This window comes from Cucurbita maxima, unplaced genomic scaffold, assembly GCF_002738345.1.
Source record: "Cucurbita maxima cultivar Rimu unplaced genomic scaffold, Cmax_1.0 Cma_Scf00078, whole genome shotgun sequence".
In the NCBI taxonomy this organism is placed as follows: Eukaryota; Viridiplantae; Streptophyta; class Magnoliopsida; order Cucurbitales; family Cucurbitaceae; genus Cucurbita; species Cucurbita maxima.
The window spans coordinates 338,511-363,941 of record NW_019272094.1 but is presented as its reverse complement, the minus strand read 5'-3'; the positions used below and the strand labels follow the sequence as shown (position 1 = coordinate 363,941).

Sequence of the window (25,431 nt, the reverse complement as noted above, 5' to 3'; positions counted from 1 at the left end):
GTTTGAAATTTTTTTAGCCACCCAAATGTTAGAATTAACAACTTATTGTTATATGGAATTAGTCAAATTGTTAACTATTCATTTTTTCTTAGAGTCAACATGAATAGTTTATTTTTGTAGAGTCTTTGTAGGACTATTTATAGAATTTATTTCAGTTTAAATAGGAGCCCTCCTTACTAAAACACAAGCGACAATAAACGGTTCATTATTTAATTTGTGTCATTTCATATTTATTCACACCTTTGAACGTGAGATTTTGGGACAGTTGGTATCAGAGCCAAGTGTTGATACTTTGAAATTATTACTCAACGAGATGAATGGTGAAAGTGCTTCTATGGGTGTAGCCATGGAAAAGCTTGTTGGCAATAATTACAATTATTGAAAGTTATGTATGGAAGCTTATCTACAGGGACAAGATTTGTGAGATCTAATTGAAGGTGATGACACAAAAATTCCAACAGACACTCCACAAAATGTTGAATTACGCTGAAAATGGAAGATTAAATGTGGAAAAGTCTTATTTACCTTGCGAACTCTTATTAGCAATGAATACATTGATCATGTTCGTGATTTAAAGTCATCAAAGCAAGTGTGGGAAACCCTTCAAAAGTTGTTCACTAAGAAAAATACAGCTCGATTGCAATTTCTAGAGAATGAACTGGCTGTGGTGACTCAAGGTAATTTTATGCTCTTAAATTTTTGAATTAGATGCTGAGGAGCCAATGAGTGATGCTCGATTACGACGTTATCTTATTAATAGATTATGAAAAGAATTTATGTCCTTTGTTTCCTCAATACAAGGGTGGGCATATCAACCTACGGTAATTGAACCAGAGAATCTTCTTTCAAATCAGGAAGCCTTGATTAAGCAAATGACCGGCAGCAATGAGTTTTCCTCAAAGTCAGAAGATGCGTTGTATGTCAAAGGAGACAAAATTATCATTCAAAGCCTTCATCAACCAATGGGAAACAATTCCGAAGTGAGGAGTCGTCAAAGAAGCCATTTAAAGCTTGTTACAAGTGTGAAAAACCTAGTCATTTTAAACGAGATTGTCGGGTGAAAGTGGTGTGTCATCGTTGCGGAAAGTCAGGCCATATTAAGCCAAATTGCCGAGTTAAAATGCAAGAATCAGAAGCAAATGTTGTACATGAAAGTAAAAGTTCTTCGGATCCAATTTGGGAACATTGCTTAACTACTGAGGTTCTTGACTAGTCAACAAATGTGACCTCAGATGTATATCAAGATGGTGTTTCAGCAAGTGCTCATGCCTTTATAGGCTACAATGAAGAATGGATCGTTGATTATGGTTGTTCTCATCATGCAACTGAAAACGAAACTCTTCTATCAGATGTTCGTCCACATTTTCAAAAGAAGATCATTATGACAACCGATAATTCAATACATTCTGTGACGAAATAAGGAGATTTGACTGATGGGAGTGTTCTACTCAAGGACGTTTATCATGTTCCGAGTTTGAAAAAAAAAACCTTGCTTCTGTATCACAAATAACAGATTCAGGAAGGTATGTTCTTTTTGGTCCTAAAGATGTTCAAATACTATCTAATGTGAAACATGTTGTTGTTGATATCATGTTATGTGGAAAAAGAAAAGAATCTTGGTATGTTTTATTAGCTAGTGATCAAGAAAGTTGGTCATAATGCAAGCTCAACTCTTTGGCATGCTCGTTTGGGTCATGTGAGTTTTCAGTTGTTGCAGGAAATATCCACAAAACAACTTCTTGATGGTGTCCCTGTCTTTAAAGATATTCAACATGATGAGATTTGTCCAGGCTGCCAATACGGCAAGTCTCATCGTCTTCCTTTCACAAGCTCAAAGAGTAGAGCTTCAACAGTATTAGAATTGATTCATTCTGATCTTTTGGGACCGACACGAACAGCAAGCTATTCCGGCTTTCATTACGTGATGGTGTTTATGGATGATTTCTCTCGCTTCAGTTGGGTTTTCTTAGAACACAAAAGTGAAGCTTTTTCAAATTTTATTCAGTTTAAGCATGCGGTAGAAAAAGAATTTGAATTGAAAATCAAGGAATTGTTATGCGCCGAAAGCGGAACAAATGTACTCACAACACCAAATTTACTCAAGGCATACAATATTGCACACAAAGCTTGATGATTTCAACAGCAGAAAGAATGACATTATATAGGCTTCTGTTAAACCTAAATATAAACTAACAGGCCTAAAAAATATTAGCTAAGACCTTGAGAATAGGTCTTGGTCCTAGAGAATAGGGCTTATGACAATGCTTAACAGGAATATCTTTCAAATGATTTTATGGAATACTGTAAGGAGCATGGGATTCAGCGTCAATTGACTTGTCTAGAAACCCTGCAACAAAATGGGGTGGCTGAGCGTAAATTAGCTCATCTTACATCAGTTTGCTTGTCTTGGCTGCATGCGAGGAGTCTTCCAAGAGAGTTATGGGTGTCAGTTTTTCGAACAGCTTGTCATGTTGTAAATCGGCTGTTTCCATGGCCAAGGACAGAATCATCACCATTCGAATTGATTTATCATTGTAAACCCAATGTAAGTTATTTTCGTATTTTTAGGTCTATTTGTTACGTTCATGTACTGAAACATAATCGAACTAAGCTTGACCCAAAGGCCAGAAAATGCATTTTTGTTGGCTATGATACTCATAGAAAGGGTTGGAGGTGTATGATTTGGAAACAAAGATGGTTATTGCGTCTCCGTGATGTGGTGTTTGATGAAATTTCAAGTTACAGAGACGAGCAGATAACAGCAAAAGTACAACTACTGTTGCACTTTTTCCTGACGATTCTACATTAGGGAGAAAAGAATTTCCAATTGCGACAAACATTCAAGCTGAAGAGAATAGAGAAGCCACTACAAATATTGAAGTTGCCAAGAAAAAATCCTCAAAGACAGAAGAAGATACCAGGTCATTTATCTGATTTTGTAGTTGACATTAATCAATTTTCTATTTTGTCATGTATTTTTATGGGAGATACAAGTGAAAATGAGCCGAGGTTATACAGTGAGGCTAAAGGAATTTCATAATGGGAAAATGCAATGACGGAAGAAATTTCAGCACTCCGAAAAAATGACACCTGGGAGCTTGTACCAAACCCTCATGATGCCGATTTAATTACTTGTAAGTGGGTTTACAAGGTGAAGAAAAAAGTTGATGGTAGAATTGATAGACACAAAGCTCGCCTTGTTGCTTGTGGGTTCTCTCAGCAATATGGTCGAGACTATGACGAGACTTTTAGTCCGGTTGCAAGGATGGTAACATTACGGACAATCATCTCTTTAGCTGCTAGTAAAGGCTGAAAATTATGGCAGCTTGATGTGAAAAATGCTTTCCTTTATGGAGAGTTGGATCGTGATATTTTTATAGAGCAATCGCAAAGATGTACCTCTAAGGAACTGATTACGTGTGCAATCTTAAGAAGGCATTATACGGACTCAAACAAGCTTCTCGTGCTTGGTTTGGTAAGATTGCTCAATATCTTAATTTTTGTGGTTTTAAGTCTTCAAGTGCTGATCCGAGCTTATTTGTTAAGAAAACAATAACTAGATGCACCTTGCTCTTACTTTATGTTGATGACATGATTATTACTAGTGATGATAGTGTTGAAATCAGTAGTTTTCAAGATGTCTTGTCTATTCGTTTTGAAATGAAAAGATTAGGTGAAGCTGATTGTTTTCTGGGTTTAGAAATTAAGAAATGTGATGATGGTTATTTTCTGTCTCAGAAAGGATATGCATCAAGTTTATTGCACAAGTTTGGTATGGAGAACTCGAGAAAAAACTACTCCTATGGAACCAAATCTAAAATTAGCTAGAAATGAAGTAAAGTCATTAGCAAATGAGTCATTTTTCGTCAATTTGTTGGTAGTTTATTCTATTTAACTATCGCAAGGCCAGACATTGCCTTTTGAGTAGGAGTTGTGTCTCAATTTATGGATCAACCACATGAGACTCATTTAATTGCAGCAAAAAAGGATTCTTTGTTATATCAAGGGCACTTTAAATTACGGATTAATGTATGAGAAATCATAGTCATTTTTATTGAGTGGTTTTGTGGATGCTGATTGGGCTGGTGACGTGAACAACAAACGCTCCACAACAGGTTTTTGTTTTACAGCAGGCTCTACTGCAATTTCATGGTGTAGTAAAAAGCAAACTACCGTTGCTTTGTCAAGTTGTGAAGCAGAACATGTAGCTGCTACAATGGCTACTCAAGAATGCTTGTGGCTCAGAAGGCTTATTTAAGAAATAGTGACTACTCTCAATCAGCCAATTCAAATCAATTGTGATAATGAAAGTGCAATAAAACTCGCTGGAAATCAAGTGTTTCATGCTCATTCGAAACATATTGAAACTCAATATCATTTTATTCGAGAGAAAGTATTATCGCAGGATGTTGAATTGCATAAAATACATACTAATGAGCAAGTTGCAGACATATTCACTAAGGCACTTGCCAAAGTGAAGTTTGAAGTCTTTTGCAAGTCTCTCGAAATTATTCTAGTGCAAGACAGTCTGCAACTTATTGTTAGATGGAATTAGTCAAATTATTAAGTTATTCATTTTTATTAGAGTCCACCTGAATGGTTTATTTGACTGGAGTCTTTGAGAGTTATTTATAGAATTTATTTCAGTTTAAATTGAATTGAGCCCTGGCTTAGTAAAACACAAGCTGGTTGATATCATAAGGGTAAGCATCGCCAGCTTCTTTGGCTTTAAAGGCTCTACTTGCTAGTGCACTAATCCCCACTTCTGTTGGATGAACTGCATCCCAGAACATATACTCCATCCTATTCCCACAAATTCTTCCTAAACGAGTACACTGCACTTGCCCTGCATCCACTTCACAGCAAGGAGCATTTAGGACCATTCTACCTGCAAGTTCCACACAAACTTGTTCATCTCTCTCTCTCTCTCTCTCTCTCTGTTTATGATCAACAACACAAGAAGTTGTAAGAGAAGCTACCTGAGGTTGAGGGGATCGTAGAGGAGATTTTGAACACATCAATGTACGTGAACTTAGCACCAGCCATCTTGGTGTTGAGCTGAAGAACAAGGGCCTTGAGGCCGTCATTGAAGAGCTGAATAGCGTTGTTTATTTTGTCCACACATCCGCCTCCTTTGTTCTCGAAGTTGGCCCTTGCATATGGAGTGCACCCTATGGATCCCACCCCAAAAAGTGCCACCTTTCTTGCTCCTTGCTCATACAGAACCTACCATGTAAACATACCTATTTTTACCACTTAATTCATATTCATTGTCTTTTGGTCCACCCTTTACATATTTTTTAGCCTGTTAATGATAGATTGCTCGTTTTCTCACAAATTTTTAACCAGGGGTTTCTTCTCTTGTAGGTTAGCATTTCATGAACAAAGAAATAACTTGATTTGGGTTGTGAAAACACTTGAAGGGATAGACAACAAAACAAGAATCATACAAGTCCGAGCACAAACCTTCAATTCGGTGTAAAGCCGGTTGTTTAGGACAGTGGCAAATTGTTGGGGAGTAAATTGGGCACTTGTTTTGTAGAATTGTGGCATAAAATAATTATTAAGGTAATCATTGCTTCCAATTTGAACAGTATATAAGCAACTATTAAGATGGGTTGTAGTCGCACTTCTGGTTCCCAATAGGCCACGGATTTGTGAAATTGTGATATTGTGATTCTCCAATTGCTTATGAATGCTCAACACTTGCCCCTACAAACATGAACACACGATCAATCATACCTGGCTAATTTACGGAATGATTATGGGTTTATAATCCATGAATCTTTTGGAGAAGTCCGAAGTAAAGCCACCATAGCTCATACTCAAAAGTAGACCATTGTGGAGATTCGTGGTTCTTAACACAAACATCTCTAATCACTTACCAACGTTCTTCCAGTTTCTGGGAGAATCCCGGCACCTCCCGAAGCATAGTTTACACCATCGAGAATTTCCCTACCCTTTATAGTCGTAAAGGGCGAAATATAATGGCGAAAACCCAAATATGTAGCTGAAAAACCATTAGGGTTAATGGTATCAAAACGATTTCCATTGAAAAAAAGAAAGAACATTAGTTGTGGTTGCCTTTTGCTTACATTCCCATATAACATCAATTTCCATTTCTCTCCCTTGCTTTCAAAACTCTTTTTCCAAAATCTCTCCTCCCAAATTTCTAAAATCTTCTCTTAAAATCGAGACCCAAGGTTTGTATTCATGTTCCCTGACTGCAGGCAACGTAGCTCGAAGTAGGCTTGACCCACTCAGTGTTGAGAGTGAGTGCCGCATAATTACCAAATCCGCTGCTTAGAAACCGCGATTGTGACACAATCACACTTCGATGGCAGCAGCTTGCTATTGTGCAACACTCACTTCTTAGCAGCAAGTGAGTTAAGCCTATTCGTTCTTACATTGCCTACGGCCAAGCGACGTATGCTCGAGCCTCTGGCCTCGATTCAAGAACAAAGCTTTAGAAAACTGGAGCAGAGAGTTTTGTATTATATGAGGATGTAAGCAAAAGAAACAACAACGCCTTACTGCATATAACATCCGGAGTGGAATGAGAAGACAAACCAATGAAATCAGGAGCATTTCGACCATTGGTGAAGCGGCCAGTGGGCGTTCCTTCTCTATTGAAGTCGCAGCCATAAGGCTTGTAATCAGCCCTGGCATTGCCATAAGCCATTTCCATGACGTTGTTGTTTCCATTGTCAGCTTGGGAGTCCCCAAGTACAAAATAGCAACCCACTTTGGTTTTGGTTTGGGTGGTGGCGTTGGATTTGGGTCTGGTTCTGGATTTGATTCTGGGTGATGCTCCATCAACCCAACTACTTGCAAAACAAGCGGTGGTTAAAAGACATAGAACCACCAGGGATTGACCTTTCATTGCTCAAATGATGTGTTTCAGGTTGAAGTAGCATAGATTTATAGGTTGGATGATGGCAGGATTTCAAGGGAAAACATGGTATTCCCAAAAATAAGATCTATCAACAACCATTCACTATTTAGCAGAGAGAGAATTGACCCAATTCTTTTCCATATTCAATTCCTTTTTCCTTTAAATTATATAAATAAAGATTTAAGTCTCCAATTGTTTATCAGATTCTAATGGTTTGGATAAACTTTCTTAAATTTTTGTTGGGTTTAATTAATAATCTAAAGAGTATATAGTATATGGATAAGATTGAGTGTCTTATCTTGGTAACACTATTAATACGACCTATTTTGTAATCGTTACAAATGATTTGATTCAAATCGTTCATATGGACACTAAACAATGAGTTTGTATAAGATTGGACTAAGAAATATTTAATGTTTCTTTATAAATTCATTAATTAAAAAGATTAATATTTCACATGATGATCATCATATACGACTCGATCAAATCCTGAGTGAGTTATAAAGTGTTGCCTGTGAGATTTGTCTTTTAATTTACATGGGTGAGAATAGCTCTTGTAACCAATTTATTTTGTGTACCATTTCTGGGATTTAGACCAAATAGGGAGTTTGGAACATGAATAACGAGGCCCCACCCTCTCATTGGCCCGAGAGGGACTCAGTTTATGATTGGATCATAAACAAATTATTCATTAGAGAATCAGTAGACCAAATAGGGAGTTTGGAACATGAATAACGAGGCCCCACCCTCTCATTGGCCCGAGAGGGACTCAGTTTATGATTGGATCATAAACAAATTATTCATTAGAGAATCAGTAGTACTTAAGGTGAAAGATGTAATTACATGGATAAAACAAACTTTTAGCCCAGCTGTAATTAAGAACAACTTGGGAATGATTGAGTTGCTTGTAATGATTATATCAATGGACATAACTTGTTCTACCGTACATAAAAATGAACCCTAGGTCTATATTGGAGTGACCTAAAGTTAATGAATGAAAATGGATTTTATATAATTGTAGCTTATAATCTATAAGTTCATAAGATGCCCTTGCTCGCTCGTAGTAACACTAAAAGGTTAAATTTAATTGAAAGAAAATTTTGAAACACTTCACATTTGTAAGTCCATTAGGTGCCCTTGTTCTACCGTACATAAGAGCTTATCATCATTCACGTATCGTATTTCAGTCATATCATTTCGTAAACACTTCATAATCATATCGTTCCATATACATATCCTAGTCATATCATTTTCTAAACTTGTCATAGTCTTATCGTTCTTATACATATCAGAGTCGTATCGTTTCATGAACATATTTTAGTCATATCATATTCCAAACGTATCCTAGCTCTATTATTTCATGAACGTGTCCTGCTCATATCGTTTCATGAACGTATCCTACTATATCGTTGCATGAATGTATCCTAACCATATCGTTTTATCAACCTATAATAATCATATCGTTCTCTATATCTAACCTAACCATATTGTTTCATCAACCTATCATAATCATATCGTTGTCTATGCATAACTCAACCATATCGTCTCATGAACATATCTTAGTCATGTCGTTACATTACGTTTATCGCATCCTTCTCATATCCTATCTCAAACATATCATCAAACCATCATACGATACGAGTTATCTTACCATTCACATATCATAACGTATATATAATATCATAATCATATCGTTTCATAAATAATTCACACATATCAAATATATGACACGTGCAGAACCACGAGACACGTGTCAACACAAAACATCAAATTATAATCATGGCGATAGTAAGACCATTTACTTGATTGGCCATAGCCGGCATTCTCCCTAAACTCGAGTACGTTAGAATTCTATTTTCTCGAAGTTGCTCCAAGCATCGTCGGAAGTTGTAACCTATTCGTACGTCCAACTTATTTTCGTTAATAACTCACGTTTCTAGCCTAAATCAACTCGAACTTGGAAATAAGACGCTATACTAACTTCAATTGCCTTAATGAAGGTCAAATTCAACTCTGAATGGGACAAAATCACAGGGATCGATACCAAAAGTATCAACTCGAGCCAGATAGCCGAGTTTTGAGCCACAGCGAGCAGAGTCGAGTTGACTGAACTAAAGGAGCCAGTGTCTACATGCGCAACATGTGTCACTGTGGAGAAGGAGACGCATGTTCGGGTGACGTTTTAGGTCGAGGCATGGGCTTCGGGTCGTAGGTTGTGGGTCGCGCGGGTTTGGGCCGTATATGCCATCGGGCCGCATCCTCTACATTTTGCGTTATGGGGTCATACTCACAATTTGAGTCGACATTGGGTGGCTTCGGGTCGATACTACTGTTGAACCATCCCACTCTCCGGCGTAGTTAGGCCGAGCGTAGTCTAGGCTGAGAACATTAGGCTTTTAGGTTGAGGGGCTGGGTTGTACATTGGGCTGCAGACGGGTTGTTCGACCCAGATCCAGACCCGACACGAAGAGGAAGCACTGCAACTGTGTTCCATTGTAATCACAAAGAAAATGGACTGAAAAAGGAGATAGATAGCTTAGGAATTCGTAAGGCACGACAAGAGAATGCCTCCAATCAGTAATTGTTCATGAAACATATGATGTTCTACACAATATTACACCATACAACCACACAAAATTATACATATATTTCTTCCCTCATTACACATTCCATACATGGTATACTCAAATGTTCATACAGCATTATGTACATTGCCAGGATCTGTCCCTCTACCATTTGAGTATCAGCAAGAAAGCAAAGATTCCAAGGCACGAATGGATCTTGACTAACCTTGCAACACGACTGGAAGAATCAATTTGCAGCGTTCTACAAGAGAGACGTCAAAAGAAAATTTCCCGCACGTCGATATCCTCAACGCAAGAGTATCCTGATGGCGGTTTCTAGTATTAGAAGTATAACTGTTTGCTCATATTCATTTAGTGCCTCGTTTCTCAAGAAGATTTGATTGCTAAAGACCGAATCTCAGACTCGGTAGCCAATAACTTATCTCTAAGAATTACGTTATACTCGTACAAACTTTTGATCTTCTCCAAGACATCGAACATGTCGATATCAGAACTATCCTTGAACTCTGCATCAGAAAAACTGAAAATAACTGACCATGGTTTATCAAATAAGCTATGTAACATATCCCACAAGCTAAGTAAATACACTCTTGTCATGAATCAAGTGTTGCAGTGAAAAACATGTTCTACGACATATATGACCGACCGACCCACATTCGCCATCGTGTCATAGACCAATAACATTGTGATTCTTGACAACAATAGAGATGGAGAGGAGAGGGAAAATGTGGCAGTTACCTATTGTGGGTGGTGGAGGAATAATTGCTTCAGAATGAAACAGTTCGCTAAGTTGTGAGGAATCTCCCTCACATGGACGGATCAAGCTTTGCTTGCCTTGTCCACACAACCAAGCATTTATCAGAGGCTGAAGAACATGGCAATATAGAATGAATTAATAGGACATAACAAACTCAATGGATAACGAATGGGAAACTCACTCGTTCTTGTTTTGTTGTTATCGTTTTCATTTCCGAGCCGGTAGCTGTTGCCTTTAACGATTCCGTGTCCTGTTTAGCAGTCTGCATAGCATAAGTCTAATCAATGTAAAATAAAGAACAAATAAGCTCATGAAGTTGTAAAATAACATAACATTTACTTGTCTGTTAAATCTAAAAGTAGTATATCCACTCTTTGCCTTTCGCTTGCGCAACAATCCGCCCTCGAGACTTGATTGAACCATGCAATCGGCGCAACTCGGTGTTGCTGATAGATCATTGTAATAATCATCCATTGTACTGCAGCCCCATGTAAACATTACATATTTCCTCAACTAGAAAATAAAATGAGTTAGTTTGTGAAATCATTTCGTTTTGGTTCATGAATTTTCCAAAATGTCAGGTAAATAACTTTAGGAGAGGAAAAGATGAACAAAAACACCTTATTCCAATGATCTTGTGCTATCTTTCGATTTCTAATATTACGCATAACACTGTCTTCATCGTGGAGCTTTTTAATTCTGTACTCAAACTACCAACCAAACCAAGTTAGAGAAAAATCTATTTGACAGTTGACATAATATTATGTATAACACTGTCTTCGTTGTGAAAATGGCGTACCTGCACGACGAGGTAGAGAAAAATGGCGACACTAATGCAATATAGGCCACCGAGGTCTGCAAGAAAGCTAACTGCAAACAAAGAAATCACAAGTTCAATTATAATGCAAGTGACATTCCACAATAAGTTCAATAGAAAAAGGTATATAGCATAATGTTCATATAATTATATTCACCAGGGCCAAAAATGTTTTGGTTCTCGATCTCGACAATGTAGGAAGAGAGAAGATTGATGAACAAGGTGACATTTAGTACTCCATCATTGGAATTTTCAAGGGAAGTTTGGAGATCACTCGCCTTTTGAAAGAACGAACCAGGGACAAACTCATGAAATAAAGGCTGCAGGAGCTTGGAATCCTGTTGGTTAACATATATTCTAGGAAATAGATTGAATTGCACTATATTTGCGTTCTTCCCTCTGAATGTAACCGGTGTATCGTCAAAACTACTAACGTTTTTTAGTATTCCACTAAGGAAACTTGCATGATCCTTTTTGGGATGATTCCTTGCAGAGAGGTTAAACTGAAATCCAACAGCACTGGCAGGACTACTTGGAAGATCGACGAACTGCCATGAGATATAAATCTTGTCCTGAATGAAACGACATCTTCGACATTGAACACGTACCGTTGGCCCGTCGCTGTTGTTATGACAGGAGTAGTTCGCAAAGTTTGACAGAGGCATTACTTTCTGTTTCAGAAAACCAGGATTTCCAAACACAATAGTACCGAGATCACGAACGTTTGCACAACTCATAGTAGAGACTGTGGTTATATTATATTCCATGTCGTTCACAAAGGAAGCCATATCTGGTGCGTGTGCTGCTTTGATATTATGCACTTCAATGCTTCTCTTTGATATAATTTGGTAAAGCAACCTGAGAGAACACTGCAAAGCCAAGTCAATACCAAACCAACACGAGAGAACTTCTTGCAAAGATGAGAGAAATTTGGTACTTACGCAGCAAACAAGCCAATGAAAAGTATCCAACTTGCTATTGAGAATGTTCCACCGAGTTCGGTTTTTCGTTTTGTGATTACTTTTTGATCATCCTGAAACACACAGAGAAGACAAGCTAATTAACTCATACCCTACCAACCAAAATATACGAAAGGTTAGGAATCACGACTCTCCACAATGGTATGATATTGTCCACTTTGAGCATAAGCTCTCGTGGCTTTGCTTTGGCGCTTCCCTAAAAGACCTCATACCAATGGAGATGTATTCCTTACTTATAAACCCATGATCATTCCTTACCTTAGCCAATGTGGGATTCCCTCCCAACCATCCTCCCCTTGAACAAAGTACACCCTTTGTTCAACACTTTGAGTCACTTTTCACTCAACCTTCGAATTAGTCAATGTCTAACTCCCTCCCAACAATTCTCCCCTCGAACAAAGTACACCATTTGTTCGACACTTGAGAATTTTATTGACATGGCTAACTTAAGGGCATGACTCTAATATCATGTTAGGAGTCACGACTCTCCACAGTGGTATGATATTGTTCACCTTTGAGAATAAGCTCTTATGGTTTTGCTTTGGGCTTCTCCAAAAGGCATCGTACCAATGGAAATGTATTCCTCACTTATAAACTCACGATAATTCTCTAAATCAGGGAAGACCTAGGTATAATTGCAGTAACATGATGACATGTTCTACAATTTCAGCTTCTAATATGAATAAAGAACTTGACACATAAAACATTAACTTTCAGCTTATTTCAGCTCATTTCAGCTCAGTTCTTCAGACATAGGTAATTGAACTTTATCAATGAAGATTGAAATCTCCCATCCTGAAAATTGCCTTTGAGTGTGTGATAATAATTAACTTCATATCAACATCAGTTAACCCAGGAAATTTAAAGTTCATATCCGAGACAAATACTAGTTCCTGAATCTATTATCTTCGTATCTCTATTCTAAGATCTGAAATTGTTGATGCTGAGGAATATCACGAAACCCAAAGTAAAACAGAGCAAATAAAGAAATCAGAACAAAACCACCCTGATCAAACCACAAAGTAGCAAATAAAGGGCAGCTAACCAGCCAATGTGTAGTGGCAAAGCAGAGGTCCAATCTGCTAACCCACCATCTCATCCTGAACCAGATGTTTCTGCCATCCCCAAGCTTCATGAATCTCAGAAACAAGCAGAAGAAGAGCCAGGAAGCCAGCATTACAAGTGTAGCCTGAAGAAACACAGCTTGAGACTGCATGAACATCCTAAGAGAATCAAATGAGAAAATGGTAACAGGGAAGCTAACAGCATCGCTGTCAGCTTGGCTGATCACGATGGCTGGAGAGCTGCCGAAGAGAACACAGGTATTGGTGGTTCGATCAAGAAGATGGCCTGGTGGGCAGGCGCAAAGGGAGGCATTGAAGCGTAGACTGTTGATTGGACATGACATTGGCGATCTGGGGTTGCTATTTCCAGCGACCCTGAAATCAAACGCTAGAAGGGAGATTAGGGGAAGGTGGAAGTGTCCGAAATGGGATCTGTGGTTGCGATTAAGACGTGGGGTTTGCCAATAATACCATCTCTGGGAGTTCAGAGAGTGATTGATTGTATTATGAAGAACAGTAATCGAGATAAAGATAATGGGAGGGAATAAAGTAAGAAAGGTGTAGATGCTTTACTGGAATCTATGAGGTGTGGAGCCGAATGAGAGGGAGAGAATGTAGGCAATTGGCAGCCACCGGCCTACTCGGATTCCTCAGCGTTTTTTTCATATATTTCATGTTCTTTACTGTTTCATTCAGATTCTTTCTGGAATGTGAGTCATGGGCATTTTGGTAAATGCCGGATTTTTTTTTTCTTTTTTTAATCTATTTTTATATCTAATTAGATTGTAAAGATAATGATAAAGTTTCTGAAAATAAGGAAAGGAATTTGATATTATATATAAATATAACGCAATTAAAATTAGAGTTCAAGTAATTGCATTCTCGAATTGCAATTTGCTCAAGTCAATAAGCACGGAGTCAGACGTCGAGTATCGTCTTCTGCGTATTTCCTACACTTCACGACCCAAACATTCTCAATGAACCTGACCATGTCGATAACTGAGTTCAAATCTTCTATATCGTGCGCGACAAGTGTTAGCCTTCAAGGCTATATAGAATAATTAGTTGAAAAATAAACAAATCTATTGTATTCGAAAATGAGGGAGCAATGTTTATCATAAACTTAAGGTCAATGTCAGTTTTTAATGAGATGAGAATATAAGAATATAGAACAAAAAAAATCACTATTATCTAATTAATTCTCCTGTTTTTCTCTAATTTACATTATCCTTATATTTAGTTCTATATAAAAGTGTAAAAGTTGTGGCAAAATATAACATATACACTTGTAAGTTACACAAGATTTACATAATCTAAGGGGTACACCACACCCTTCATTCAATCTACAGTTTAAGAAGAATACAGAGATAATGAGTGTTGTCTTGTCTTATTACTTGCAGGCCCCCATGGCCCTAAATTAAATAGCCTTTCTTCATTGCATTTACATCTCTATGTCCTCGAGTTCCGGCAGAGGAAATCGTAGGATTGCTGCAATTCCAGTTATCTGAGCGAGTTCTGTTCATACCAAAACAATTAGAATTCGTTTTCATCCAACATCAAGGGTAAAGATGAACCAACCACTCGTTTTTCATTAAAAGTAATGATCGAAAACATATACTTACGCTCTCCAGAGACGTGCATGGATGAAAATATATGAACGGTGCCACCTGAATCCTTAACTGAATCGACCAAATTGACGTATTTTTGTCGCTCCGTTGTATCATTATTCCTGCACAAAATTATGTTGTTAAATTAAAACAACTATGTTTATTCTATGCAAATGCGCTATGCTGACTACTACGATGAAAGAAAGCTCATGAAGCCAAACTTTCTAGCCCCAAAGGCAAAGAAGATTGCACGAAATGTTTATAAAACGAATTTGCGGGCTCACTTAATATGATTGCACATCGACACAACGGTACAGAGACTCGTCACAAAATGGTTAGGGGAAACGATACCTGAAGAGATCATCAGTAATGAGAAGCGTTTGAATAGCCATTCGTTCATGGGCAACCTCCACGTGTTTTGGTCCATAACAAGCACGGTCTGGCTCCTGCACAGTCACAACATGAGTTCAACAAAACCAAGACAGAATCTATAAGATTGTCTTTGTTAAGGTAATAAATATGCAGACAACCACAATATGTTAATACATAAGAAGAAAATAACTTCAAAGCAGAAAACCTAGAACTGGAAACTCACATTAGAGAGCATGGTAAAGAAATCCTTTAGAGCTCGCACCTAGACAGAAGAAAAGGAGACAAAAAGGAAAAAGGAGATTAACTTGGGGACATTAATGCACACTAGTGCACGGTTGTACATGTGAAGTTTGGCAACATAGAGCGTAAAGAACCTCTTGAGCTGCTTTAGTGTCTTTTATCATATTCATGACATTTGAAGCATCCAAAACCTCTCGTAAACTATGCCTATCAAGAAAAAGAATATGATTAACTAATGAGATTATGCACGATTAAATTTTCTTATAAATAATTCAGCTTCAGAGAGAAAAATATAGACCATACTTGTATCCTGAGGTTGTATGTGTTAGAATTATGCGGGATTTGTTCTCGATAATAGGTCTTAGCTGTCTTCTTTCAGCTTCCAATAATAAGTGCCGATGAAACTGGTCCTAAAGCACAGATAGAAAAACAAAATTAAGCTAAAATAATTATAAAAATGAATATAAAGTCCAATGTAATTCAAACCGCAAAAAAAAAAAAAAAAAAAACACAAATTACTGGGCTCGTTCAATAACCATTTTGTTTTTGGATTTTGGTTTTTGAAAGTTAGGCTCATAAACACCAGTTCCACTTATAAGTTCCTTTATTTTGTTATCCACTTTCTACCAACATCTTCAAAAACCATGCCAAGTTTTGAAAACTAAAAAAAAAAAAAAAAAAAACACAAATTACTGGGCTCGTTCAATAACCATTTTGTTTTTGGATTTTGGTTTTTGAAAGTTAGGCTCATAAACACCAGTTCCACTTATAAGTTCCTTTATTTTGTTATCCACTTTCTACCAACATCTTCAAAAACCATGCCAAGTTTTGAAAACTAAAAAAAAAAAAAAAAAAAACACAAATTACTGGGCTCGTTCAATAACCATTTTGTTTTTGGATTTTGGTTTTTGAAAGTTAGGCTCATAAACACCAGTTCCACTTATAAGTTCCTTTATTTTGTTATCCACTTTCTACCAACATCTTCAAAAACCATGCCAAGTTTTGAAAACTAAAAAAAAAAAAAAAAAAAAAAAAAAAAAAAAAAAAAAGAAGTAGTTTAACAACTTGTTTTTGTTTATAGAATTTGGATAAAAGTTTGACTTTTCTTTTAGAAATATGAAAACTATAAAATGAAAGATCGGAAGAAACAAGCATAAATTACAGAAAACTAAAAAAAATGAAATCATTATCAAACAGGACTTAAAAAATATATATAAATAGTTTTTCATCATCCAACAAGATTCGTTGCCAAAATCATATTTCCAAGTTCCATTTTTAATTATTTTAGAGAGAGTATTTTGGGTTTACTTCAGACCTTGGTAAATCCAGGACTAGCTATCACTGCACAGCGTACCACTTTAAAATCAACATGCTTCAAGAAAGCCTACATAAAGCACAAAAAACAGTTAGAACCTAAAAGGACACGCCTAAGTTTGTTTACTAACCTGAGAACATACTCAAGGCATTACAATGCTTATTCAAGGCCTGCAAAACATTAAAATTTTGATAAGACATACCTGTAAAACATTCTCGAAGAATTTATTCAAGGCCTGTGGAAGAAAAAAAAAAAAATTGGAGACATTAGTTTCTAACCTACTAATGACTAGAACATTATTGTCTGCTACACTGATCTAAAGAGAAGTGAAAAGTGACTCTGGCAAGCAGAATCATACCGACTCATAACCAGCAATGGCTGGCCCATGCTTGCGAGGAATTGAAGTTTCGATTCGAGCTCGAGTAATTGTCATACTGTAATATAAAAATCATCGTAACATTAAAACACAAACAACCAAAATCACTTGCATAGCGCTGCAATAGTTAGATAACATTCTGACAGAAAGTGAACATCGAATAGAGAAATTGCTTTCTTTTATTGGATGGAAAACTGAGCCAGGGCATTAATTGTGGCTAAAGAGTCCATGTCTGACACATACTGAACACTCAGATACCTCACACTAGTTAAACATGATTTTGGACATTTGAATTAGAATTTTGAAAGATAATGAATTGATGTAGAAAGAATTGCAAGAAATCTAATTTGTGGAGTATCAAATTTCAACTTCTCCAACATGTAATTGTTCTGTAATTATTCCCCTTTTCTTCATAGTCTCCAATATAATTTACTCTCCTTCTAGTCTTTAAATATTCCATTCCCGTCGATAAAACAGTTATTTTTATGGAGAGAAGAATAACAGACATTAGACCAGGATCCTCACTGATAACGAAGATTCCATATTAAAAATAATAGAAAATTACATTTTTTTTGTCCCTGAGGTTTATACTTAAGAGTTTATTTAGCTGCTAAAGTTTCAAAAACAACACTTTAGTCTTGAAGTGCGGGAAATAGTTCTAAATGATCCCTAGAGTTAGTTGACGGAGTAGAAAAATGACATAACAATTAGTAGGTTGGGACTGCTTATGCGTCATCTTTAAATGAGTTGGGAAAAAATTAATTTCATATTATATATATTCTTATGTGGCCTTTTCCCTTTTTCTCCCTCCTCCCTCTTGTCCCTACTCCTCTATTCTTCATTTTCATCCTCATTCAGCAGATCTTTCTGCCACACTACTGCCATGATCATTGTCCTCGTACTAAAGCGTCTTCATCTTCTATCCTCTTTCTGCCAACCAGTTCTCCTCTCTCACAACCGAACTAAAAAAAAAAAAACCCACGTGTCTTCCTTTTTTATCCTTGTTCTAAAGTCAAGTCCTCGGACTAAAGTTGAATTCAAAAGAGCAATACTATCAAGTTAAAGAGACAAAATAATGAAATAAGGATGTAGGCCATGGAAGCCAATCAACGTGTGCAATGTCAAACACTGCAGACAGGGAATCTGGCGAACCTATTGCGCAACAATTCTATATAAAGCATTTTTTTTTCAGTCTCGAAAAGGCATGAGGAGGAGGAATTTCGATGTATGAAATTGTGGAGAGGTAAATTCGCTAAAAAGTTTAAGCCAGAAGTGTCTGATTCTGAATTTCTGATGTTAATAGGTTTGATGATGGATAGAATAGTTTTAAAGCTGAGTGTTTGTTATGATCTTAATAATTGGAGCAACACTAGCAGCAGTAGCAATCTGAGTTCAACTAGATATGAAATTAATTCACTTAATGTGTTTGATAATGGGTGGAATAGCTTCAAGCCAGAGGGTCTGATTGTAATGTCTTTAATGGTGGGTGAAAGCTTAAATCTGGAAATATGGGGTAGATCCTGTGATTGGAAGAGCCCAAAAGGTTTTAGTGGGGCGTTTAACAAAGGGATTCACTCAAAATTTGAGAACTATAAAAGTAACAATTTTGTAAATCTGAAGAACTACAAGAACAGTGGGATGGTTGAACAGTAACAAGAAGAATAGTAGCGAAAAATCCACATAAGAAAACAAAGAAGGGAGAGAGTAGGAACAAAGACGCTATCACGCCAACTGTGGTGGTGGCAAGAACTGCTGAAGGAGGAGGAAAATGAAGAATAGAGTAGGGATGAGAGAAAGACGGACGAAAGAGAAAAGGTCGTATAAGAAAAATAAATAATATAAAATTAAAATTTCTTGGTTTACTCATTTAAAAATGATGGGCAGTGGAGTCTCAGTAACTGCTTGTCATTTTTCTACTTAGTCAACTAACCCTGGGACTATTTAGAATAATTTTTCAAACCTCAAGGACCAAAGTGTTGCTTTTGAAATATCATAAACCAAATAGGCACTATACAACTTAGGGACCAACGGAATAATTTCACCTAAAAATAATTAACAAGACCAAGCATATCTTCATATAACTAATTCCAGATATGCAGGGGATAAATATTTTAGAATAAACCCATGTCCATCGGTATGTCAAAATGACTGCTTACATATATTTATATGGGAAAACCTAACTGTTATCCCAGTAACAATAAAGTTACCTTTTTCCAACAAGGAGAACATGTGCTAATCCTTCTTGCATTAAAACCACGGCCAAGTCAGCACTAGCAGCAGGATCTGAGGTGTATAGAAGTCAACAACCATTCATCATCCTTCTTGACATATGCTAAAGACTACTATAGATAGTAATTATAATTATAACAAAGGAAACGCCTACCATAGCTAGCTGATCACTGTCTAAATAATTCTAAAAAAAAATATTTATAAGTTTGATATGCACGAGCTCTAACTATTTATAAAACAGAACAGTCGATGCTTCTTTCCCAATCGACCTTAAAATAAACCTAAAATAAAATTCACCTTCATTAAATGTTTTCAACAATAAAATCAACCATATTGGTTTCTTATAAATAGTAATTTAGCACTAGCCACCATGAGAATAGCTCAAGTAGTTAAGGCAATCTATCCTCAACTAAAATGTCAAATGTTCAAATTTCAACCGACATGTTGAACTCAAAAATTATAATTGCGCACTATATTGGGATATTCCCAAGCGTCCTTTAGAAATCTCTCATTTGGATTTTAAGATTTCCAAGCCCCTAGGTGTTAAGATGGGGAAATGGTTTTATTCCAGTCTATCATTTGTTTTATTCTCGTTAAAAAGGGCACTTTCTTCCTTTCATCCATACTTAGAAGAGAACTTTTGAAATTCAGATTTAATTGAAGAAAGATGTATAAAAATGTTACACCCTATGATCAGAATGTCCCCTTTCCACCCTCCCCTTCACCTATCTTACCCCAAAACAACCATTTGTCTTCACTCCTTTGGATCTAGATGGTTTAACAAGAGAAGTTGTTCACTTGACAAAGTACCTACACCTCATGGTCACATCTCAGAGGTTGACTCAAAGGTAAGTTTGAGTAGTGTAGAATCAGTCATTCAGCCAGTGGATTGTTGTATGGAGGTTGATGTACTTGAAGATTTTTTCTTTTTTCTTTTTCTTTTTTTTTTCTTTTTTTTTTTTTTTTTTTTTTTTTTTTTCTTTTTTTTTTTTTTTTTTTTTTTTTTTTCTTTTTTTTTTTTTTTTTTTTTTTTTTTTCTTTTTTTTTTTTTTTTTTTTTTTTTTTTCTTTTTTTTTTTTTTTTTTTTTTTTTTTTCTTTTTTTTTTTTTTTTTTTTTTTTTTTTCTTTTTTTTTTTTTTTTTTTTTTTTTTTTCTTTTTTTTTTTTTTTTTTTTTTTTTTTTCTTTTTTTTTTTTTTTTTTTTTTTTTTTTCTTTTTTTTTTTTTTTTTTTTTTTTTTTTCTTTTTTTTTTTTTTTTTTTTTTTTTTTTCTTTTTTTTTTTTTTTTTTTTTTTTTTTTCTTTTTTTTTTTTTTTTTTTTTTTTTTTTCTTTTTTTTTTTTTTTTTTTTTTTTTTTTCTTTTTTTTTTTTTTTTTTTTTTTTTTTTCTTTTTTTTTTTTTTTTTTTTTTTTTTTTCTTTTTTTTTTTTTTTTTTTTTTTTTTTTCTTTTTTTTTTTTTTTTTTTTTTTTTTTTCTTTTTTTTTTTTTTTTTTTTTTTTTTTTTTTTTTTTTTTTTTTTTTTTTTTTTTTTTTTTGAAGCTTTTGACTTACTATTTCAAGATTGTGACAAGAAGCCTCCTCCTATTTCTTCATCTTATTGGCCAAATTTGTTTTGTTGTAGAATCTTGTGGTCTTGAGTTTCGTGAAATTTCTCTTTTGGCTTGAGAATGGCATGGTTTAGCTTTGCACAGTTTTGTTTCTTATCTAAGATAATTGGATTAACTTTGCATGAAGAGAATTTTTACTCCTTTGTTTACTACTTTGTTGGTGGTTCCTCCGAAGTTTCTTTTTATGGGATGATTTTTCTTGCAAAACTAAAGAATTTATCGAGCAATCATATGCAGATTTGGCTTGAAGTATAGAATTTGATGGAATCAATCTTTTTGGTATTGAGAAGCTTTCTAGTTTTGTTACATCAGGATGCCTTGTGATTGCTTTTAAAAGGTTTTTTTGTCTATTGGTGATCATATGCACTGAAGAGTTTATCGAGCAATCATATGCAGATTTGGCTTTTAGTATAGAATTTGATGGAATCAATCTTTTTGGTATTGAGAAGCTTTCTGGTTTTGTTGCATCAGGATGCCTTGTGATTGCTTTTAAAAGGTTTTTTTCTTTATTGGTGATCAATTTTTGGTTTTCTTTGGAATATTTGAAGTAGCAATTAATTTTTAGCATTTGGTGGAGGCCTTTTTCATAGTTTCATCATTCTTTTGTAAGCTCTCCAACTCTTCCAGTCAAAGATATTAGAAAAAATCTTGGTTCCTTTAAAATTTATTTAGTTTCTTGGTTAATATCTAAAGGTATTTGTTGTTTGTACTTTTTTCTTTTTCACTCCTTTTTACAGTTTGTATCCCTTGAACTTTTATTCCGTTCTCATTATATCAATAAGAAGTTGTTCCTTGTAAAAAAAATTTTAAAATAATTTTTTTAAAAAAATAATTATACTCTATGTGAATAAAATCAATGCACAGTAGTATTTAATGCAACCAATTGAACATCAATTCATTTATAATATGACAAAAGCAGTAATAGTTTACCCAGAAACATACCAGAGGCTTGATGAAGTACATCTAGAGCAAAAGAGTCCCAAACATCCTAGAAAATGGGGAAGAATTTCTCCTCGTCAGCATTTGTTTTTTTTAAGAAAACGTGACTTTTAATGGAGAACAATAAAAGAGTGCAGGGAGAGAAATAAAATCCAGCACAACAAAAGAATGCTAACTAGCTATACGCAAAATGGATCTAATCCAAGAAAATCAAACCTAAGAGAAAGAATCAGTTTCTTATCAAAAACAGGGTGGGAGCTCTAATTTCCAAACATTAACAAACGATATGTTGAAGGGTTTAATTTTTTGGAGGGGGCTGGGTGCAGAAAAACAACATTTTGGGAAATGTACAGAGATTGAGAAGTTGTATGTCACCGATGTTTAAAGCACAAGGAAAAATTTTACCTTTCTCAAAACAAATGGCCGATGCAGCTCAAGTTCTAAAGTATGGTAAGCCCCTATCTGAAATGAAGCATTAGTAGTTAATAAGCTAAATCATCCCTAAATATCCAAATGATAATATATGATACTCTTTTAGAAAGAAGAAAAAAAAAAAAAAAAGCAAAACTTGGCTATGTTATTCTTTAAAAGATTTATTTTTCTTGACTGGAGTCCACTTCTTTAGTAGGACTTCTTTAATGGGATTGTTTTATTTAATGTCCTTGTGTCTTCCATTTTTTTCTAATGAAGGTTTGGTTCTTTAAAAATAATAATAAAAATTAGTATTCTCTGAAATAATCTCTATTTGATTGCAATTATCTTTAAGTTCTTGATTTTTTTTTTTTTTTCTCTTTATTTTCACTCCCCTTGGGAGTTTGTATCCCTTGATCATTTATTCCTTTTCATTATATCAATGAGAAGTTGTTTTTTGTTCTAAAAATAATAAAGCAAAATAATTAACACTGTACTTACCTTCACATGCTCATTTTCCAGAATATTTTTTCCACGTATCCGCAAAACAGATCCAACTTTGTCATAATCTGCCACCTAAAATATTTTCCATGTGAACAAAATTTATACGGGATGCATCTTCAAAGTGTACACAAAATAAGTGCAGAATAAGGATATGGAATGCATAATGAAAAGCTTAGAAATTATTAACACTATTTCATATTTCTGAATAATGGTTTCTGGGGCTATAATCTTACGTTTTATTGTCGTTTTATGAGGATAGAGTGGATAAATAGGATCCTAGTTGGTTAAGAAATCCATTAGTATCTTGGTATCCAAAGTTTGGATGCCTACTTCTAATTAGAAGTTTTAGTACAAAACAAATGGGAGTTGCTACTTCAACTTTGTCTCTTCCAAGAGGGATTTCTCATCTTCTTCTTTTGGTATATACTTTTTACGTATTAATAAACTCTTTAGCTCCTATTTGAAAATTTTAAATTTATAGAATAGGGGTAGTGAGAGCTCTACATATCCTGGACAGTGCTGAACTAGCCTAAGCACTACCATTTAAATTATAACAATTCTTAGTACCTTGAACACAAGAATAACGCACTTGAACTATTTTACCAATTCATGGAAAATTTATAACAGTGGCCACACGACCACCAATTCTTACATTCGTTTTGCCATGTCAATAAGTTGTTAGAATTTCATACCTCCTCAACTTTTATTTCTAGCTTGAGTTTCACTCGTTCTGCATCTCTTCCTCCAGAAGCCATCTCTCTGATGACTTTCCTGTCATCAATCATACGCATGCCAAACGAGTATATAAATAAGAAGCCAAAGAACTCAGGGGAACTCTAACTAAGCTCTCAATACACCAATTTTAAACTTAAATCTTCGACTTTATCAAAGTAAATCCCAAGCTTGAATAAGCTTCAAAATTAGTTGCCAAACCAGTTTTCATTTTTAAAAGAATTGAGTATTAGCTCTTCTGGTCATGTTAGATTTGAGCATTTCATTGCATTGTTGGAGTGCCTTTTTTACCGCTATATTGTGTGGCTAAGTTTCAACATTGTCATAGTTGGGTTTGGGAAATTTTTGTGGTTTGATTCTTGATATTTTGTTTGTTGAAATTTGCGTAACAAAGTAATTAATTGGTGGGAAATTTTCAATTTGTAGTTTTGAGGAAGTACAAATTCACCATTCATCCAAGTTTAGGGTTCAATTAATAAAATTCAAAGTTCAAAGGCTGAGATTGACCCACTTAGCTAACTGCTGGTGTTAAAACTGATATTTCTTGTCCAAACTTGCATCAGAAAAATAAACCCAAAACAAAATTATACTTAAAACAATAAAAATTAAATGAGAAATAAGAACTTGAGCATGGCAGAAGGAGATACCTAACGGTGACAGCCATAACAGTGTCTCCAGGAGCAATCAAATTGAACGCATGCCATAGATCATCTGAATCAAGTGGCACCATCTGCCCCAACAAGACTCCAGAACAGAAATCAGCCACAGATATATATATCGATCAATTGTCTTCCACATAAAAATCTTGTGACGAGAAGAATCACCGCGTAATACATACTTTCATTCAAAGAAATTCGGTTCCAGAAAAGAACAAGAAGATTGAACGCGCAAAGGGTAGGAAAAATAATAGAATTTTTAATCGAGTTTAACGAGTTTTGGCAATACCTTGACACTACCAGACCCATTCTGATCAAGCTGTTTGCGTACGATCTTCATAATTCCACCAGAAAGTTTGAATTCCTAATATCTGTCTCAATGCCTCTCCGTTTATAGTAACGAATTTCAATCAAATATGCCAAATCAAAATGCCCTAAACTGAAATTAGGTTTAGTTTTTTCTCGCGAGTTTTTTAGTATAAATAAAATGATTAATTATGCTCTGCCCATGAAAATTGATGTGAAAAAGTTAGAAGTAATAAGTGATATTGTTTATTATTATTTATTTCACTTATTTACCTAATCAACTTCGAAATCAATTATCACGCGAATTTATGTAAATAATATTTTAAACGATATCACATACTCATTTCATTTTTAATCTACGTGTCTAGCAATAAGCCCAATCAAGTAGGGTAGGATGTCACAATCATACTCGTCCGTGTTGCTCATGGCTGCATGCCCATGACAAGATAAATCCTTATGTCTTTCCAATGTTGTAGTTTTTACTTAAGTCACCCATCGAGTTTACTCGGAGATCTAGGTGCATTTAGCTTTTCATTCTCTATCTTCATGGCCCATCTAGTCATCACGCTTCCTGTGCATGAATCGAGGTGTCCTTATCTATCTCAGGCTCTAAGTGAATTTATCAGGTATGGAGAAGTCAGCGCTCTTTATAGGTAACCTCTCAATCTCTCTATAACTCCATACAAGTCTACTATTGAGTGCTAGTCGAAGATCCCCTAATGACACCTAACAAGCTCCCTATTCCTAGGTCATTTTAGGCAAACTCTCTATTATGCACAACCAGAGCTCTCTCAGTAGTACCCTCTATCGAGCAACGATTTCTAAGTAGATTGTCGCATTACTATGTACTAAGCAGAGCCTTACAGTCGAGGTAAGTTCACAATTAAAGGTTGCACCCTAACCATCCCTCCATCGTACTAGTGAATCCAATGCATCACAAAATAGGCTCTTACAGTCGAGGTAAGTTCACAATTAAAGGTTGCACCCTAACCGTCCCTCCATCGTACTAGTGAATCCAATGCATCACAAAATATCCTTTTT

At 35.4% G+C, this 25,431-nt stretch overlaps 4 protein-coding genes across 7 annotated transcripts in view; 1 reads left to right on the top strand and 3 right to left on the bottom strand.

Annotated features, from left to right (window-relative positions):
* The window catches only part of LOC111472545 (exopolygalacturonase-like), a 373,620-nt gene that overhangs the window by 82,191 nt on the left and 265,998 nt on the right, over window positions 1-25,431 (top strand). The window lies entirely within an intron of this gene.
* LOC111472555 (GDSL esterase/lipase At1g29670-like) lies at window positions 4,671-6,883 on the bottom strand. The gene is made up of 5 exons (XM_023118155.1): window positions 6,571-6,883; window positions 5,886-6,010; window positions 5,467-5,712; window positions 4,980-5,226; window positions 4,671-4,888 (listed from the first exon to the last, which is right to left on the bottom strand). The coding sequence occupies exons 1-5, from the start codon at window positions 6,881-6,883 to the stop codon at window positions 4,671-4,673; spliced, it is 1,149 nt and encodes a 382-aa protein (XP_022973923.1).
* On the bottom strand, window positions 9,435-13,708 carry LOC111472540. Of its 3 annotated transcripts, none has more exons than XM_023118139.1 (9): window positions 13,080-13,705; window positions 11,996-12,087; window positions 11,212-11,912; window positions 11,037-11,107; window positions 10,858-10,947; window positions 10,577-10,750; window positions 10,419-10,499; window positions 10,219-10,345; window positions 9,435-9,986 (listed from the first exon to the last, which is right to left on the bottom strand). In XM_023118139.1, exons 1-9 carry the CDS (start codon window positions 13,440-13,442, stop codon window positions 9,847-9,849), a joined length of 1,839 nt encoding a protein of 612 aa, XP_022973907.1. In that variant the 5' UTR covers window positions 13,443-13,705; the 3' UTR covers window positions 9,435-9,846. The 3 variants fall into 3 exon arrangements, 2 of the variants coding, with proteins under 2 accessions (XP_022973907.1, XP_022973908.1); XR_002715448.1 differs by having other exon boundaries at window positions 9,845-9,986; window positions 10,219-10,314; window positions 13,080-13,708; XM_023118140.1 differs by lacking the exon at window positions 9,435-9,986 and adding an exon at window positions 10,006-10,165 and having other exon boundaries at window positions 10,208-10,345; window positions 13,080-13,708.
* On the bottom strand, window positions 14,286-24,534 carry LOC111472547 (protein PELOTA 1). Its single transcript, XM_023118149.1, has 16 exons — window positions 24,374-24,534; window positions 24,076-24,158; window positions 23,389-23,467; window positions 22,694-22,768; window positions 22,187-22,243; window positions 21,785-21,830; window positions 19,216-19,291; window positions 16,991-17,066; window positions 16,835-16,867; window positions 16,633-16,701; window positions 15,621-15,727; window positions 15,452-15,524; window positions 15,301-15,339; window positions 15,057-15,151; window positions 14,721-14,827; window positions 14,286-14,613 (listed from the first exon to the last, which is right to left on the bottom strand). The coding sequence occupies exons 1-16, from the start codon at window positions 24,422-24,424 to the stop codon at window positions 14,540-14,542; spliced, it is 1,140 nt and encodes a 379-aa protein (XP_022973917.1). The 5' UTR covers window positions 24,425-24,534; the 3' UTR covers window positions 14,286-14,539.